The following is an 18,362-nucleotide window of genomic DNA, read 5'->3' as shown; positions in this document are numbered from 1 at the left end:
AAAAAAAAATCGTGTAGTTATTTTTGTTGTTGTTTTTTTGAAACAGAGTCTCACTCTGTTGCCCAGGCTGGAGTGCAATGGCGCCACCTCAGCTCACTGCAACCTCCGCCTCCCAGGTTATAGCGATTCTTCTGCCTCAGCCTCCTGAGTAGCTGGGATTACAGGCGCCCCCCACCACGCATGGCTAATTTTTGTAATTTTGGTAGAGATGGGGTTTCACCATGTTGGCCAGGCTGGTCTTGATCTCTTGACCTGGTGATCCACCTGCCTTGGCCTCCCAAAGTGCTGGGATTACAGGCATGAGCCACCGTGCCCGGCCTGGTACTGTGGTTTTGTTGACCTCAAGTGTATGTGTTGGGCCTGTCCAGCATTGAGATGTGGTCCCTGGGCTGAGAGGAGGGCAGGGCAGTGTCAGGCAGCGAGGTGAGGTGTGTGCTGTCAGTGTAAGAACAGTAACACCCGGGAGGGCTTCCTGGAGGAGGAGGAGGCTGTGTCCATCAGCTGAGAGGGCTCAAGACCGCTGTTGTGATTCATGGCAGCATTCGCCTTTACAGATCTGACCTGTTCCAGTGTGTTGCTGTACGTCCCCTCCACAACCCAAATGAGCGACTAGGAGCTCAGCTGCCCCCGCCCCCTCCTGGGTGCCCAGAACACCTCGTGTCCATCTCGGGCACCCCTGCCACCCTCACACATGGCCCGAGCCAGGCACTGCTCCAGGCTTCCCCTGTGTATGACTGGTGGGCACCTGGCTGAAGCTGGAGGGATGCTGAGGCCTGGAGCTGCTGAGGTGGGAGTGGAAGCCCATCCATTCAGGGACCCCACGGCCCACCAAGACCCTGGTGGCTGAGACGGCAGCACGGGGCAGTGAGGGGTGCTTGGAAAGGGGAAGTGTGCTGTGCTCTGGGGACGCCCGGCAGAAGGAAGTGACGTCATGTTGGTGCAGTGGCTCATGCCTGTCATCCCAGAGCTTTGAGAGGCCAGGGCAGCAGGTTCGTTTGAGTCTAGGAATTCAAGACCAGCCTGGGCCATGCGAGGGAAACCTGTCTCTACAAAACAAAAAAATTAGCCCGTGTGGCATGCGCCTGTGGTCCCAGCTGCTCGGGAGGCTGAGGTGGGAGGATCCCTTGAGCCTGGGAGGTTGAGGCTGCCATGAGCCGAGATTGCTCTGCTGCACTCCAGCCTGGGAGACAGAGTGAGACCCCATTACAAAAACAAAAAGAAGGAAGTGACGGTCGTCAGGTTCGGGAAGGCGGAGGCGGCGGCCTGGGCATTGGAGCTGGGTTGGAGGTGAAGGAACTGAAAGGGGCCAGCGGGCAGGGAGGGGTAGGGCTGGCAGGGCCGCTGACGGAGACCTGGGCAGCCCGGGGCCGCCAGACATGGCTTTGCATCTTCAGATGGTCACATGGGGGCTGCCTTGTGGAAAATCTCAAGTCCTCATTGCCAGCTCCCACTTGCTCGCTGGAGATGACGTGGACAGTCTGGAGATGACGTGGACGGTCTGGAGATGACATGGACAGGACCACCTGTCTCGCTGTCGAAAGACGCCTCTGCTAATGTGTCTTGGAGAGTTTTCTAGTCAGGAGCTCACTTAAAAATTTTGAAATGCAGGCCGGCGTGGAGGCTCAAGCCTGTAATCCCAGCACTTTGGGAGGCCGAGACGGGCGGATCACGAGGTCAGGAGATCGAGACCATCCTGGCTAACACTGTGAAACCCCGTCTCTACTAAAAATACAAAACTAGCCGGGCGAGGTGGCGGGCACCTGTAGTCCCAGCTACTAGGGAGGCTGAGGCAGGAGAATGGCATGAACCCGGGAAGTGGAGCTTGCAGTGAGCTGAGATCCGGCCACTGTCTCAAAAAAAAAAAAAAAAATTTGAAATGCAACCACGAACAATGATAATATAACGTACGTGAAATTTCATTTGTGTAAGTTCCACAGAATTCATGTCCTAACCTTGATTTTTTCAGAAGAAGGTAAACCATGAACGCCTTGGTGTGAGGGGTGGTGCCTGGTCCCTGCTGGCGAGGCGCCCTGGGGAATGGTGCCCATGCCTGGTTCCTGCCGGGATGATGCCCACACTGGTCCCTGCCGGGATGGCGCCCTGGGGGATGGTGCCCACACTGGTCCCTGCCAGGATGGCACCCTGGGGGATGGTGCCCACCCTGGTTCCTGCCGGGATGGTGCCCTGGGGGATGGTGCCCATGCCTGGTTCCTGCCGGGATGATGCCCACACTGGTCCCTGCCGGGATGGCGCCCTGGGAGATGGTGCCCACACTGGTCCCTGCCAGGATGGCACCCTGGGGGATGGTGCCCACCCTGGTTCCTGCCGGGATGGTGCCCTGGGGGAGTGGGTTGGGGGGTTTCTTGGTGAGAGTGGACAGAGCTGCCCGTAAACAAACGTGTTTCCTCCTGTTGGCGTCTGTGGTATCGTGCTCTTTGGTGGTAGGAACGGGGTGTCAGTGACCTGGGGCTGCCATGTCAAAGGGCCACAAAGGGAACATCTTAAACAACAGACATTTATTTCCCCCAGTCCCGGAGGCTGAAGGTCTGAGGTTCGGGCGTCGTCCCGCCGCAGTTCCTGGGAGGGTGCTGGGGGTCTAAGGTTCGGGCGTCAGCCGTGGTTCCTGGGAGGGTGCTGGGGGGGTCTGTTCCAGGCTTCTCTCCAGCCTCTGGCAGGGCTTCCGCTGCTGCCGCTTCCCGCCAGCCTGTGTCCAAATTTCTCCCCCTTTTAAGGGTACCCATCATACTGGATTAGGGGCCCCTAGTAACCTCATTTTTTTTTTTTTTTGAGACAGGGTCTCACTCTAGTCACCCAGGCTGGAGTGCGGTGGCGCGATCTCGGCTCACTGAAGCCTCTGCCTCCTGGTTCAAGTGATTTTCCTGCCTCAGCAGGAATCCCAGCTCCTGAGTAGCTGGGATTACAGACGTGTGCCACCATGTCTGGCTAATATTTGTATTTTTAGCAGAGACGAAGTTTCACCATGTTGACCAGGCTGGTCTCAAACTCCTGGCCTCAAGCAACCCACCCACCTCGGCCTCCCAAAGTGCTGGGATTACAGGTGTGAGCCACTGTGTCCAGCCCCAGCGACCCCAGCTTAATTTAACTAATTGCATCTGCAACGACCTATTTCCAAATAAGATAGAATTCTGAAGTATGAGGGGTTAGGACTTCAACATGAATTTGGGGGGCGGGGGCGGGGTGTTCAAACTGTAACAAATGGCAGCGAGGTCCTTGGATGGATGAGCACAGGATTATAGCTGAGGAAGAATATTTTTACAAAACTAAGCTTCTAATCCTTTACTGAGGCATAATTTACATGCAACAAACGGCACTTGTTTAACAAGTATAATTTGATGAGCTCGAACTCTTGGGTGGCGCTGCTAGTGGTTTTGGATACACAGGCCCTCCCCATCATCCCAGGAGCTTCCCGCAGCCTCTCCCCACCACTGAGCCCAGGCAGTCCCCGGCCGGCCGTCTGCCACTGTGGACTCACTTCTGTGTAGAGTTTCCTATAAAGGGAATCGCACACCCGCCTTGGTGACTGTCTTCTCTTACTGAGCATAATAGTTGCGGGATAATCCGTGTGGCGTGGATGTGACCTGTATGGGGGGACGGAAGGCTGAGCAGGGAGGTGTCCCAGGGCGCGAGGCTGGGACGGAACCCAGCAGCCCCTTCTTGTGCCTGAGCTGCCTCTGTGGTTTGGAAGCATCCCTGTGGTGACCTGCTCACCTGTTGATGCACGTTTGCACATTTGGGTTGTTCCCAAACCTTGGCTTTTCTGAGCGAAGCTCGTGTGAACGTTCGCGCACGAGTCTTTCTGGACAGGTGGTTTTGCTTCTCTGGCGGGTGCCGGAGTTGTCGGGTCCTGTGCTATTCAGCTTTGCTGAACTGTTTTCCACAGCGGCTGCACCATTCCATGTGCTCCCAGCAGCTGAGCAGGCTCCAGGTGCTCGCGTCCTCGAGGACACATGGTGTGGTCTTGCCTCTTAGTCCCGGCCACTCTCATCGGGGAGCTCCGTGTGGTTCCGGGCGTACTCCCCTGACAGCTGGGGAAGCCTCTGTCCATGTCTGCCTGCTGACGTTTCTTCTTTGTGATGTGTCTGTTCAAAACGTTTTCCCATTAAAAAATTAGTTTCACCAGGCCACACGGTGGCTCGCACCTGTAATCCCAGCACTTTGGGAGGCTGAGGTGGGAGGATCACCTGAGGCCAGGAGTTCGAGACCAGCCTGGCCAGCATGGCGAAACCGTGTCCCTACTAAAATTACAAAAATTAGCAGGGTGTGGTGGTGCACACCTGTAATCCCAGCTTCCCCGGGAGGCAGAGGCACAAGAATCACTTGAACCCAGGAGGTGGAGGTTGCTGTGAGCGGAGATTGCACCACTGCACTCTAGCCTGGGCAACAGTGAGACACCATCTAAAAGAAAAAAAAAAAATTAGTTTCACCAGGCCACACGTGGTGGCTCATGCCTGTAGTTGCAGAACTTTGGAAGGCCGAGGCTGGTGGATGGCTTGAATCCAGCAGTTTGAGACCAGCCTGGGCAACATGGTGAAACCCTGTCTCTGAGAAGTTAAAAAAAAAAAAAAAAAAATTAGCTGAGTGTGGTGGTTTGCACCTGTGGTCCCAGCTACTCAGGAGGCTGAGGTGGGAGAGTTGCTTGAGCCTGGGAGGTGGAGGCTGCAGTGAGCCCTGATCATGCCACTGCACTCCAGCCTGGGTGACTGAGTGACACCTCGTCTGAAAACAAAACAGTTTCACCAAAATAATTATGTAGAACAGTTCTTTTTTTTTTTTTTTGAGACGGAGTCTCGCTCTGTTGCCCAGGCTGGAGTGCAGTGGCCGGATCTCAGCTCACTGCAAGCTCCGCCTCCCGAGTTTACGCCATTCTCCTGCCTCAGCCTCCTGAGTAGCTGGGACTACAGGCGCCCGCCACCTCGCCCGGCTAGTTTTTTTTTTTTGTATATTTTAGTAGAGACGGGGTTTCACCGTGTTAGCCAGGATGGTCTCGATCTCCTGACCTCGTGATCCGCCTGTCTCGGCCTCCCAAAGTGCTGGGACTACAGGCTTGAGCCACCGCGCCCAGCCTATGTAGAACAGTTCTTAGAGTAGCTGAGTTAAACTTGGTCAGGACAGATGGCTGTGGCCACCTCTGTCTTCCCCGGAGCACTCCTGGCCACCGGCAGTTTGATTCTAGAGCCAAGGGTATCTTGCTTCTACTTTAAAATGGTGATTTATCTATTAATTACTTCTTTTTTTAGACAGAGTCTCACTCTGTTGCCCAGGCTGGAGATCATTGGCGCCATCTCGGCTCACTGCACCCTCTGCCTCCCAGGCTCAAGTGATTCTCCCACCTCAGCCTCCTTAGGAGTTGGGACCACAGGTGTGCACCACCACGCTCAGCAAAAAAATTTTTTATTTTTTGAGACAGAGTCTCACTCTGTCGCCCAGGCTGGAGTGCAGTGGCACGATCTCGGCTCACTGCAAGCTCCGCTCCCCAGGCTCAAGCGATTCTCCTGCCTCAGCCTCCTGAGTAGCTGGGATTACAGGTGCCTGCCATCATGCCCAGCTAATATTTGTATTTTTAGTAGAGACGGGGTTTCACCATGTTGGCCAGGGTGGTCTCGAACTCCTGACCTCAGGTAATCTACCCACCTCGGCCTCCCAAAGTGCTGAGATTACAGGTGTGAGCCACTGCGCCCAGCCAATGCCCAGCTAATTTTTGTACTTTTTGTAAAGACCGGGTTTCACCATGTTGCCCAGGCTGGACTGGAACCCCTGACCTCAAGTGATCCACCTGCATTAGCCTCCCAAAGTGTTGGGATTATAGGCCTGAGCCACTGTGCCTGGCCTGTTAGATTACATTTTAAGCAAAATTTTATTTTCCTTTTTTTTAAATTTTTTTTATTTTTATTATTGAGACTCACTCTTGTTGCCCAGGCTGGAGTGCAATGGTACGATCTCGGCTCACTGCAACCTCTGCCTCCCGGGTTCAAGTGATTCTCCTGCCTCAGCCTCCCGAGTAGCTGGGATTACAGGCGCCTGCCACCATGTCCTGCTAATTTTTGTATTTTAGTAGAGATGGGATTTCACCATGTTGGCCAGGCAGGTCTCGAACTCCTGACCTCAGGTGATCCGCCCGCCTCGGCCTCCCAAAGTGCCAGGATGACAGGTGTGAGCCACCACACTGGGCCTTAAGCAAAATTTTAAATGAAAGATTTAAATGGAGCCTAATGGAAATGCAGGTTTTAAGTCAGAGGCAAAACGGAGAGATCAAGTGTGAATGTGGTAAAACAGTGTGAGTTGATGTTTGAGAGGGTGGTTCATGCTGGCTGAGTTATTTGGAATTCGACCCAGGGACAGGCCCTGGGGGAGGAGCTGGAGGCCTGGGATGCTGCGTGCCAGGCGCTGCCAGCAGGGGGCACCCAAAGCGTCCCGCCCTCCTCGTCTCACGCCACCGCCTGAATCACCTGCTGTTTTACATTTTTATTAGAACAAACAGCCTTCCCAGCAAAGCTCCTTAGGGACGCAGGGAAAAATAACCCCACTCTGTGCCCTAAATTAATACTTTGAACACACAGTGCAGCAAATGGAGTGTGTGCATCATGGTCTTCAGATTTCCTGGCTCTGCGTCCTGCGAAACCGGATCTATCCAGGCTGTGACCAGGGCACATTCGTCCTCACGTGAGAGGGCTGGAGTGAGTGGGAAGCGTGTGTCCTCAACAGCAGCGTGCCTGTTCACAGTTCTCAGAGGCTCATGACAGACACTCGTCACCTTCTGGAGTCTGTTGGAGAGAGGATGTGGGATGGGCACCACCACTTCCAAGATGGCCCTAGAGGCTGGGAAGGTCCCTCTTCCTCCGTTCCAGCTGACCCAGGGAGGAGGAGGCTAGAAGCCCCGTTTGGCGGAGCCTGTTTGCAGGTGGTCATTCTGCTGGTGACAGGTGCATGACCTTGCTCCCTGGACCCAGGGAGGGTTGGCAGACCTCGTGCCAGCACAGGATGGCACGATGGGTGGGAGCACCCAGGCTTTGGAGCTGGAAGCACAGGCTTGCCGTTGAATCCCTCCTGGCTGTGCTGGTTTTGAGGCCCTCAGTTCCTTAGCGTGCACTGTGGAGAACACCTCCCCGTCTCCTGGTGGCTGTTGGGATTTGAAATGGCCCCCAAAAGCACAGCGTGCTGGTGCATTGCCTGCCTGGCAGGACAGGCCCCATGCAGCCCCCCTCACTGCCTGCACGATGTAACCGTGGGCAGCGTCCTGTGCACCTGGGGTGGAGCCTGCCCTGTGTCACTGCCTAGCGTCACTGCCCAGCGTCACTGCCCAGCGTCCTGTGCACCTGGGGAGGAGCCTGCATGGTGTAACTGCCCAGCAGCCTGTGCACCTGGGGCGGAGCCTGCCCGGTGTAACTGCCCAGTGGCCTGTGTACCTGTTTATCCGTGGTTGGGGCGGAGCCATGCGTGGCTTTGTGCCCCTAGCACCTGCACGGTGATGCAGCTTGTGAGTGTGGAGCATGACTTCAGGTTGTTGTGGTCACCAGAGTGGTTATGCTGATGCCTGTTTCATAAGCGATTTTCTTTGAAGGGAAGGATCTTGAGATTCATGACGTATAAGTAAAGCAAATACCAAGAAGCCTCAGAAAAAACTGAGGTGGCCTTTGGAGGAGACAGCAGAGGCGGCGTCCCTCTGAGGGTCTAGGGTAACTGTTGGGCAGCCTGACATCAGTGCAGCTGCAGACGCCCCTTGGACCCTGCAGCCCACGGCACCCACTCTTTGGAGACTTGACACCTGTGCCCCAGTGTGGATCGGGAGCTCCTCTCTGAAGGGGCACCTCACACATGGGGGTTGCCACACGGGGACCTGAGATGTACCAAGTGCCTGTGAGCCTGTGCAGCAGCCACAGGTGTGCCCAGCAAACAGGTGTGTGTTCTGTGGAAGCAGCTGTCAGCCCACAGGTGTGTCCTGTGAACAGGGGTCTGTCCCATAAGTGCGCCTCTGTCCACAGCTGTGCCCTGTGAACGGGTGTGTCCCATGAGTGCGCCTGTCTGCCCACAGGTGTGCCCTGTGAACAGGGGTGTGTCTTGTGGCCAGGTGTGTCCATTAGATGGTAGACTCCTCCAGGCCAGGGCAGATACGTCCCACACAGAATACAGGTTGCAAGCTCAAGGCCCTGAGTGGCCCCGGGTGCTTCTGTTTTGGGGTTTGCAGCTGCTCTTCTACTACAGTGGGGTTGACGTGGCCCCATGAGCAGATTTCTGATGCTGAGGGATTATCAAATTTGAAATGTAAATTCAAGTATTCTCCCAGAACTTCCCTGTTCTGGACTTAGAGAGATTATGTGTATTCTTAATACTTCCATAGCCGACTCATCTCTTTTGAAGATTATCAGTTTTGTCAGGGTGTGGTGGTTCACGCCTGTAATTCCAGTGCTTTGGGAGGCTGAGGTGGGAAGATCGCTTGAGCCCAAGAGTTTGAGACCAGCCTGGGCAACAAAGCAAGACTCCTGTCACTACAAGAAATGAAAAAGTTAGCCAGGCATTGGGGTGTGTGCCTGTGGTCCCAGCTACTCGAGTGGCTGAGGCAAGAGGATTGCTTGAGCCCAGGAGTTGGAGGCTGCTGTGAGCCGAGATCATGCCACTGCAAAAGATTGTTACTTTTTTCCTCTTAGTGAACAGATAACTTTTTTCTCAAATGAAAATTGTATTGTTTTTTTAACTATAAAATCTCTGAGTACATAACTGATTTTAAGCTGCCCTGGTTGAATAATAATGCATTTCAGAACTTTTGACCGGCCTGGTCCCCCATGAGGGCTGCGTGTGGGGGCTCCTTGCAGGAAGGACATGGAATATTCCAGCGTTTGCTTAGTTTTCTCCTATTAAACACATTTAGCATTTCAGGTGAGTCCTGCTTGACTCATCAGCTGGAAAATTGAGTTTGTAACAGGAGAGACTCAACCACTGTTTCCTTCCCAGGCAGGGCTGTGGGGTGAGTGTGTCCCCTTATGATTCGTCTGTGGAAGTTCTAGCCCCCTAGGACCTCAGAATGTGACCTTTTTGGAAACAGGGTCACTGTGGATGTGATTAATTAAGACAAGAACATGGGGCTGGACCTACTCCCGGACGACCAGCATCCTTGTGAAAAGGTGACATTTGGACACAGACGTGCACCCCGGGAGAAGCTGTGTTGAGATGGAGGCAGAGCTCGTGCGATGCGTCCTCACAGAACGCCGGCTTGGGGAGGGGCTGGAACAGGCACTCCCAGCTCGGCTGACATCCTGATTCTGGACCTGAGAATAAATTTCTGTTGTTTAAACCTCCCAGGCGATGGCCCCTTGTTAGAGTGGCCCCAACAGACGAGAACAGGCTGAGGACTCACATCCCTGAGTCTAAGGAGAGACAGGAGAGACTCTGGGGCAGGGTGCACCTGATTCAGAAACGATTCCACGTCTCCCGTGACTCTGTGAGGCAGGGCTTTCTTCTGATGAGGGGTACCCAGAGACCGTAGTCATGTCTCAGACGTCCAGGGTGCTGGCATCCTCAGGGCCTGAGCTCCCTCTAGCCCTGTCCCGGTGCTGGGCAGCGACCCAGCCCTAAGCCAGGAAGCCTCCGTCTTCCGGAATACTTGAGCTGGTTTGAGCTCAGAGTTTTGGAAACGTTCAGGACTAAGGCTGTGAATGCTTTAAATCCTTATTCTGTGGGGTTTTTGTGTAGGAAGTTTTATTCTTTTTTCTTAAGAATGTTTCTTCAAGGCCGGGTGCGGTGGCTCAAGCCTGTAATCCCAGCACTTTGGGAGGCCGAGACGGGCGGATCACGAGGTCAGGAGATCGAGACCATCCTGGCTAACACGGTGAAATCCCGTCTCTACTAAAAAAATACAAAAAACTAGCTGGGATGTGGGAGGTGCCTGTAGTCCCAGCTACTCAGGAGGCTGAGGCAGGAGAATGGCGAGAACCCGGGAGGCGGAGCTTGCAGTGAGCTGAGATCCAGCCACTGCACTCCAGCCTGGGCGACAGAGCGAGACTCCGTCTCAAAAAAAAAAAAAATGTTTCTTCAGGCGTGAGGGATGGCCACAGTGTGGGCCATTTAACCGACCTCTTAGTTTGGGTAAGACTTGCTTCAGCCATGGCTGGGTGTTTTCATCGTTTCTGGGATATGCAAGTTGCTGTGTGTGGGATTCTGTTCAGAATCCCATTAGCCTCCAGCACGGAAACACATGGCAGACGTCCCACCCTGGACGCACTGGTGCCCTCCGGCGTTTGCTGCCCTGCTGTAGGCAGAGACACAGGCCCCTCGCTGCACACCTGTGGGTGGGCTCTCCAGTGGGTCCTTCTCCCACTGGCCATGCTCTGTGCCGCATGGCCCTCCTCCCACCCCCGCCCGGCATCTCCCGGGCTGCCTCTCATGGCCTCTGCCTGTGCTGAGCTTGGGTAACACTTGTTCTTACCTCCACAGAGTCTGTAAAAGAGGCAATACCAGGGCTTCCAAATGAACAACCGAAAGGAAGATATGGAAATCGCGTCCCACTACCGGCACCTGCTGCGGGAGCTCAACGAGCAGAGGCAGCACGGTGTCCTGTGCGACGTCTGTGTGGTCGTGGAGGGCAAGGTCTTCAAGGCACACAAGAACGTCCTGCTGGGCAGCAGCCGCTACTTCAAGACACTCTACTGCCAGGTGCAGAAGACGTCGGAGCAGGCCACGGTCACGCACCTGGACATCGTCACGGCCCAGGGCTTCAAGGCCATCATCGACTTCATGTATTCCGCACACCTGGCGCTCACCAGCAGGAACGTCATCGAGGTGATGTCAGCCGCCAGCTTCCTGCAGATGACGGACATCGTGCAAGCGTGCCACGACTTCATCAAGGCTGCGCTGGACATCAGCATCAAGTCGGACGCCTCAGACGAGCTTGCGGAGTTTGAGATCGGCGCGTCGTCCAGCAGCAGCACGGAAGCTCTCATTTCAGCGGTGATGGCCGGGAGGAGCATCTCCCCATGGCTGGCACGGCGAACGAGTCCTGCCAATTCTTCTGGAGACTCAGCCATCGCCAGCTGTCACGACGGAGGGAGCAGCTATGGCAAAGAGGATCAGGAGCCCAAGGCTGACGGCCCCGATGACGTTTCTTCACAGTCTCTGTGGCCTGGAGACGTGGGCTACGGGCCTCTGCGCATCAAGGAAGAACAGGCTTCACCGTCTCAGTACGGAGGGAGTGAGCTGCCTTCTGCCAAGGACGGGGCAGTGCAGAACTCCTTCTCGGAGCAGAGTGCCGTCGATGCCTGGCAGTCCACGGGCCGAAGGAAGAATCGGAAAAACAAAGAGACCGTCCGGCACATCACACAGCAGGTGGAAGATGACAGCCGGGCCAGCTCCCCGGTGCCGTCCTTCCTGCCGACGTCGGGGTGGCCGTTCAGCAGCCGAGACTCAAGTAAGCCTTTCGCTTGTTACGGGGCCTCAGCTGCCCCCGTGTGTCCAGGCCTCACGGCTGTGCGCTGTGGGGATGCAGTGACGCATGTCCGGGCTCACATTGGTGGCTTCCTAGGGTCACTTCCTTTTACAGGGGATTGTTGTGACCGCAGGGAATGCAGCCGATGCATCTCAAAGGCCAGGGCATCGCCAGGGTCCTCAGAGACCCAGTGTATCTGTCCTCATCAGCACCCACACACAGGGGCTGCCTGGGCTGGGCTCCTCCGAAGCCAAAGGGATGTGAGCCGGCGGGTGGGTAATACCGGGAGGGGACCCCTCAGCCCTGGTGAGGGCGTGGCCTTCAGGGTCTGCTTCCCCTGGCCTGTGGGACCCTCCCATGAGCCCTGACTGGGGTAATTCAATGGGCTGCTTGCCAGGTTGGCCTTCAGCTCCAGGCTTTTCATCCCGGGACTTCTGCCTTTGGTCACTGTTGGTGTAGTGAATGTTGAATGGAAACACCATATGAATGTACTTTGTCCTTCGTGCCTTAGTTTTGTCCTTGACCTGGGGACCTGAGATGTTACAGCCACGGAGCAGCCTTTCCCAGCAAGTGGATTTTGTATTTGCTAACACCACTTGTGGGTTCTGCCTGTTTAAGCCAACAGACCGGGTTTATTTCCTTGATTTTCTTTTCTTTTCTCTTTTCTTTTCTTTTTTCTTTTTTTGGAGACAGTCTCACCCTATTGCCCAGGCTGGAGTGCAGTGGTGTGATCTCAGCTCACAGCAACCTCTGCTTCCCGGATTCAGGTGATTCTCCTGCCACAGCCTCTGAGTAGGTGGGATTATAGGCATGTGCCACCACACCTGGCTAGGCTAATTTTTGTATTTTCAGTAGAGACGAGGATTCACCATGTTGGTCAGGCTGATCTCGAACTCCTGACCTCAGGTGATCTGCCCCCTCCATGGCCTCCCAAAGTGCTGGGATTGCAGGCGTGAGCCACCGTGCCTGGCTGATGTTTTTTTCTTACACTGCATGATACAGGGTCTCCCCTTGGGTCCTGCCTATTACTTACTGCAAAGGGGCTCTGAGCTTAGCTTTGTTGGAGCTGGATGTCACCACCTGAATGGCTGTCCCTTATGTGTCTTCCAGATTTGTAAGTAATATATTAAATGTTTGCTGAATACTGGCCATTATTCCTGGTGCTGGGCATGTCATATTAATAATAATTGTGGGGATTTAGCCTCTGCTCTTTTCCCCAGGCTGTGGCCCAAGTCAAGGAAGGGTGTTTGGAGTTGGGTGTGGTGTTGCCTGTGCCTGTAGTTCGGCTACTCCGAAGGCTAGGGCAGGAGGATGGCTTGAGCCCAGGAGGTCCAGGTTGCAGTGAGCCGTGATCACACCGCTACCCTCCAGCCTGGGCGACAGAGCTAGACCCTGTCTCTTTTTTTTTTTTTTTTTGAGATGGAGTCTTGCTCATTGCCCAGGCTGGAGTGCAGTGGCGCGATCTCAGCTCACTGCAAGCGCCGCCTCCCGGGTTCACGCCATTCTCCTGCCTCATCCTCTTGAGTAGGTGGGACTACAGGCGCCCGCCACCACGCCCGGCTAATTTTTTGTATTTTTAGCAGAGATGGGGTTTCACCGTGTTAGCCAGGATGGTCTCGATCTCCTGACCTCATGATCCGCCCGCCTCGGCCTCCCAGAGTGCTGGGATTACAGGCGTGAGCCACCGCACCCGGCCCAGACCCTGTCTCTTAATTTAAAAACAGGAGGAATGGAGGCATCCTAGCAGGTGCTGCCCATGGAGAGGCTCCTCCAGGATGAAGCCTGGAAATGAACGTGGGAGGGCATGAGTGGACAGAGGAGGACGAAAGACAGCAAGCCGCAGGGTGGGAGGCCCTGAAAAATGTCTCAGATGCCGAGTGTGTGGGTGGCACGGTGGGAGACGCTGCCTGCTCCCCTGGCTGGAGGGCTTCCTGGGCAGGGTGGGTGTGTCCCCTTCTCCTGACCCTGGTTCCTCCTCTCCGTCACTGAGAGATCTCCGAGAGCTGGGAGTGAAGCTCGACATACGTTAACTTTTATCATTGTGGTAGAATGGACACAGTGTAAACCTTACCATTTTAACCATTTTCAAATGTACATTTCACTGGCATTAAGTGAAGTCATGCGTTGCTTGATGACAGGGATAGGTTCCAAGAAATGCATTGTTAGGCGATTCTGTTGCTCTGGGAGCGCCATGGGGCGCCTGTCACAGAACTAGAAAGTGCAGCCAGTTACAGACCCAGCACCAACCTGCCAGAGTGTTAGTTACCATGCTGAGCACTGCAGGCAGCTGTGACACCATGGGAAGTGTTTGTGTGTCTAAACATAGAAAGGGTGCTGTAAAAATAGGGTATAAAAGATAACGGCGTGCCTGGGTAGGGCACCTGCCATGCACGGAGCTTGCTGGACTGCAAGTTGCCTTGGGTGTGCGAGTGGTGAGTGAACATGAAGGCTGAGGACAGGACTGTGCACTGCTGCAGACTTTATAAACACTTGGTGTGTCCTACCCTAAACTGAGTTTTCTAAGTTGTGCTGGGACATTGTGACAGCTATGATGTCACCAGGTGACAGGAATTTCCTGGCTGCGTTCTAATCTACGGGACCACGGTGGTTATCTGTGGTCTGTCCCTGACCGAAATGCCCTTCTGTGGCGCATGAAATTGTGCATCATGACTTTTCCATCATCCCAGAGGGAAACTGTATCCGTCATAGGGTACTTTTCTCTTACCTCTATGCCTCTATCCCACCTGTGGGTAAATGCTGTTCTGCTTTGACACAATGTAGCTTTTATTCATTCTCATCTCAGTTGTTGCTGTGTGTCCTGCACTGAGCTATGAGAACCGGGATGTTCAGTGAAAGTTGGTGGCCACACGCAGTAGCTCAGGCCCAAAATCCCTTTTGGAGGCGCTTTGGGAGCCGAGGCAGGCGGATCCCTTGAGGCTGGGAGTTTGCGACTATCCTGGGCAGAGTGGTGAAATCCCATCTCTAATACAAAAGTTATCTGAGGCCGGGTGCGGTGGCTCAAGCCTGTAATCCCAGCACTTTGGGAGGCCGAGGAGGTGGATCACAAGGTCAGGAGATTGAGACCATCCTGGTTAACATGGTGAAAGCTCATCTCTACTAAATATACAAAAATTAGCCGGGCGTGTGGTGGTGGATGCCTGTAGTCCCTGCTGCTCAGGAAGCTGAGGCAGGAGAATCGCTTGAACCAGGGAGTCAGAGGTTGCAGTGAGCCGAGATCGTGCCACTGCACTCCAGCCTAGGTAACAGAGTGAGACCCTGTCTCAAAAAAAAGAAAAAAAAACCCAAACAAACAAAAAACACAGCAGTTGGTTTAACACAGCCTGAGGCTGAGTTGTGCTCCATCGTGAGGCTGTCCTGGGTACTGCAGGATGTTAGCAGCAGCCCTGGCCTCCACCCACAGATGCCAGGAGCACCTGCCTTCGAGTTCCCCGTTGGTACAACCGAAAATGTCTCCAGACATTACCGGGTGGGAAAATCATTTCTCTCTGTGCTGCGTACGTGTGGAGAGTGTACAGGCAGCAGGCCAGGGCCAGTGGCCTTTCCATCTGCTCGTGACTGTTTATCATCTTCCACTACAACGAAAACCTGGGAGGCAGTGGTCCCTGGCGAGAGACCCGGCTTTGGGGGCGTATTCTGATGTTTACAGATGCGCTGCAGGGTCCGTCGTCAGCACAGGGAGACCTCCCCACTGGTCCCAGACCACCTCGCTGTGCGTGTGCCTCAGTCGCTGGCAGGTGCCCGTGCTGGAGGGCTTTATGTTATAAGAGTTGATCCAGGCACTGAGAAATAGTGCACTCCTCAAGCCTGTGGGCTGAATGCTTTAAATGCAGTTGTCGAGCAGAAGGTGTTTTTAGACTCCAACAAGTGATTCTGGCTGTGTACTTTGGTTAGAGTCTTAAATCTCTTGGGTTTCCAAGGCAACTGTGAAACTCTTCCATTCGATTATTCCGAGTTGCTAAGATGAGGACACAAGGCTGTGAGCTGTGCGAGGACGGAGGATGTTTCTGCCCACGCCGTGGTGGCCAGTGACTCCCTGAGCTGCGTCCTCCGCCCAAGCCCTCAGGCTGGGATTTGGAAGCTTGGGGTTTGGGGGTAGATCATGATCCCGTGGAGGTCAGCTGGTTTCCATTAAAGATTTATTCTATCTTAGAGAAGAGGATGTTTAATCCTCATCCCATTTATAGAAGCAAATGCCCTGTTTTTAAAATTTTTTATTCTTGAGACACAGCTTCACTGTCACCCAGGCTGGAGTGTGGTGGTACAATCTCGACTCACTGCAGCCTCCACCTCCCAGGTTCAAGCGATTCTCCTGCCTCAGCCTCCAAGTAGCTGGGATTACAGGCTCCCACGACCACGCCCAGCTAATTTTTGTATTTTTGGTAGAGATGGGCTTTCACCTTGTTGGCCAGACTTGTCTTGAACTCCTGACCTCAGGCGATCCGCCTGCCTCAGCCTCCCAAAGTGTTGGGATTACAGGCGTGAGCCACCATGCCCGGCCACAAAGTCCCTTTTCCTTCTTTCTTTCTTTTTTTTTTTTTTTTTTTGAGTCTCGCTCTGTTACCAGGCTGGAGTGCAGTGGTGCAATCTCAGCTCACTGCAACCTCCGCCTCCCGGGTTCGCACCATTCTCCTGCCTCAGTTTCCTGAGTAGCTGGGACTACAGGCGCCTGCCACCATGCCCAGCTACTTTTTGTATTTTTAGTAGAGATGGGGTTTTACCATGTTGGCCAGGATGGTCTCGATCTCTTGACCCTCATGATCCACCTGCCTCAGCCTCCCAAAGTGCTGGGATCACAGGCGTGAGTCACTGCGCCCGGCCACAAAGTCCCTTTTCTAAGAACATACGTCAAGTGATCACCATGGATCATTCGATGTCGATGCCCCAACCCCTCTGTGCATCCTCCTGGCTCCTGGTGACCCTGGGGCCTGTTTGTTTTTAAGAGTGATTTTCTAGGCAGGGAGGACAAATGCATTCTAACTTAACAGCTTCCAAGAAACAGTATGCCTTGAAATTTATTTCTCAGTTACAGCAGTTCACTTCTATGAGAGCTTGTGGGAAATAGGATTAAAATGTGCAGATTCATGTGTGCAGGCAGGCCCATGCCTCCCCAGGCCCTGGCGTCTCCTTCTCATCTGCGGAGAGAGTGCAGTAAGGACCTGAGAGGTGACTGGTGAGGCCTTGATGAAGTGGATATGTAGCTACTGCATGAGAAGATGGTAAAGCAACAGCCCAGGTGCCCCAACTAAATGGCCCCACACATGCCTAAGCGGTGCTGCCACAGTAAAATCTGTGTGTTTTGTAAAGTAAGTGTGTACTTGAACCCTGATGAGGCAGGAGCTTGACATGTTGGGATTTTTAAGCGTACATTAGAACTGCAGGAGCTCCAGATGGGGGGAGATGGCTTCCCGGGTAGGCAGTGCTGCCTGCAAGCCTCCTGTCTGCTCCGGGAGGGAGTGAGGGTCCTAGCTGTCAGGGTAGGGGGGATCTTCCAGCTGTTTCTTGGACCAGGCCGGCCTGCCTCCGGTGAGGCAGTTTCTCTTCCTTGTGCTGACAGCAGCTCCTTACAGCCCCCAGAGCTCCTTGCTGGGGATAAAGCAAGTACTGGCGAGCGGAGGGGGCCACGGCTCTGTCCCCTTCTGGTGTTCCCCCCTTCTGTCCACGAAGGTTGGGGAGGAGGACCCCCCACGGTCTCAGCCGTCCTGATCACATGAGGGCAGGGAGTTACCTCTGAGGTTACCCATCCATGCGGGGGCTCCTGTCCTGAGTGTGCGTGGCATCTCGGCCCTCCTGGCGCCCAGCAGAACGTGAGGTGCCCTCACCTGGTCTCCAGAACACGTTTCACGGTCCGTCTCAGTAGCACGGCAGGTCCGATGGTTCTGGTGAAGCAAATTTCCTGCACTTGAGATGGTCTTTTTATGTTTTGGATGGAAGGGTTTCAACCAAAAGATGGCATCATGTGCTTTGGTCAGTAGTGGGGTGGGAAGGACCCCGATCCTACAGATCCCACGGCCGTTCAGGTGGGGTGGGAAGGGTGTCCGGGTCCACACCCCGATCCCACAGATCCCTTGGCAGCTCGGGAGATGCTGGGCTTGATCTGGCTCCACACCGCGATCCCACAGATCCCACAGATCCCACAGATCCCACAGATCCCACAGCCGCTCGGGAGATGCGATGCTGGGCTTGGTCCTGATCCACACCCCGATCCCACAGCCGCTCGGGAGATGCTGGGCTTGGCTTGTTTTCATCCACTCCCCTGTTCAGTCCTTTCCTGGGAAGCTTGAGAACTCAGCTGCACCTTCTCTAGATGTTTTTGCTTTCAGGTATGAGCAGAATTACCTGCAATCAGCTCTGACCACATTACAGTCTGTTAGGGGAGCGGCTGGTGACTAGGACAGAGACAATAACACCCTTCACAGCACCATGGCTGTTTTTTGTTTTCATTTTATTTTTCGTTTTTTGTTTTTTTTTTTTTTTTTTTTGAGACGGAGTCTCGCTCTGTCGCCCAGGCTGGAGTGCAGTGGCCGGATCTCAGCTCACTGCAAGCTCCGCCTCCCGGGTTTATGCCATTCTCCTGCCTCAGCCTCCCGAGTAGCTGGGACTACAGGCGCCCGCCTCATCGCCCGGCTAGTTTTTTTTTTTTTTGTATTTTTAAGTAGAGACAGGGTTTCACCGTATTAGCCAGGATGGTCTCGATCTCCTGACCTCGTGATCCGCCCGTCTCAGCCTCCCAAAGTGCTGGGATTACAGGCTTGAGCCACCGCGCCCGGCCTTCATTTTATTTTTCAAAAATTTCTGTTCTCGGCACTGGACAGAGTATTTTTTGTTTTTGTTTTGAGATGGAGTCTCGCTCTGTTGCCAGGCTCAAGTGCAATGGCGCCATCTCGGCTCACTGCAACCTCTGCCTCCC

The 18,362-nt window shown here is 54.3% G+C and overlaps 1 protein-coding gene across 3 annotated transcripts in view; it reads left to right on the top strand.

The window, feature by feature from the left end:
* The window catches only part of ZBTB46 (zinc finger and BTB domain containing 46), a 90,526-nt gene that overhangs the window by 31,051 nt on the left and 41,113 nt on the right, over window positions 1–18,362 (top strand). For all 3 annotated transcript variants that reach the window (XM_033187157.1, XM_033187155.1, XM_033187156.1), the window contains exon 2: window positions 10,447–11,416. In XM_033187157.1, the coding sequence (XP_033043048.1) occupies window positions 10,480–11,416 (937 nt within the window). In that variant the 5' untranslated portion in view covers window positions 10,447–10,479. The remainder of the gene's footprint in view (window positions 1–10,446; window positions 11,417–18,362) is intronic.

The sequence above is a fragment of the Trachypithecus francoisi genome, unplaced genomic scaffold, assembly GCF_009764315.1.
Source record: "Trachypithecus francoisi isolate TF-2019V2 unplaced genomic scaffold, Tfra_2.0 Lachesis_group21, whole genome shotgun sequence".
Classification (NCBI taxonomy): domain Eukaryota; kingdom Metazoa; phylum Chordata; class Mammalia; order Primates; family Cercopithecidae; genus Trachypithecus; species Trachypithecus francoisi.
Note: the sequence above shows the minus strand (reverse complement) of the source record. Positions and strands in the feature narration are given on the sequence as shown.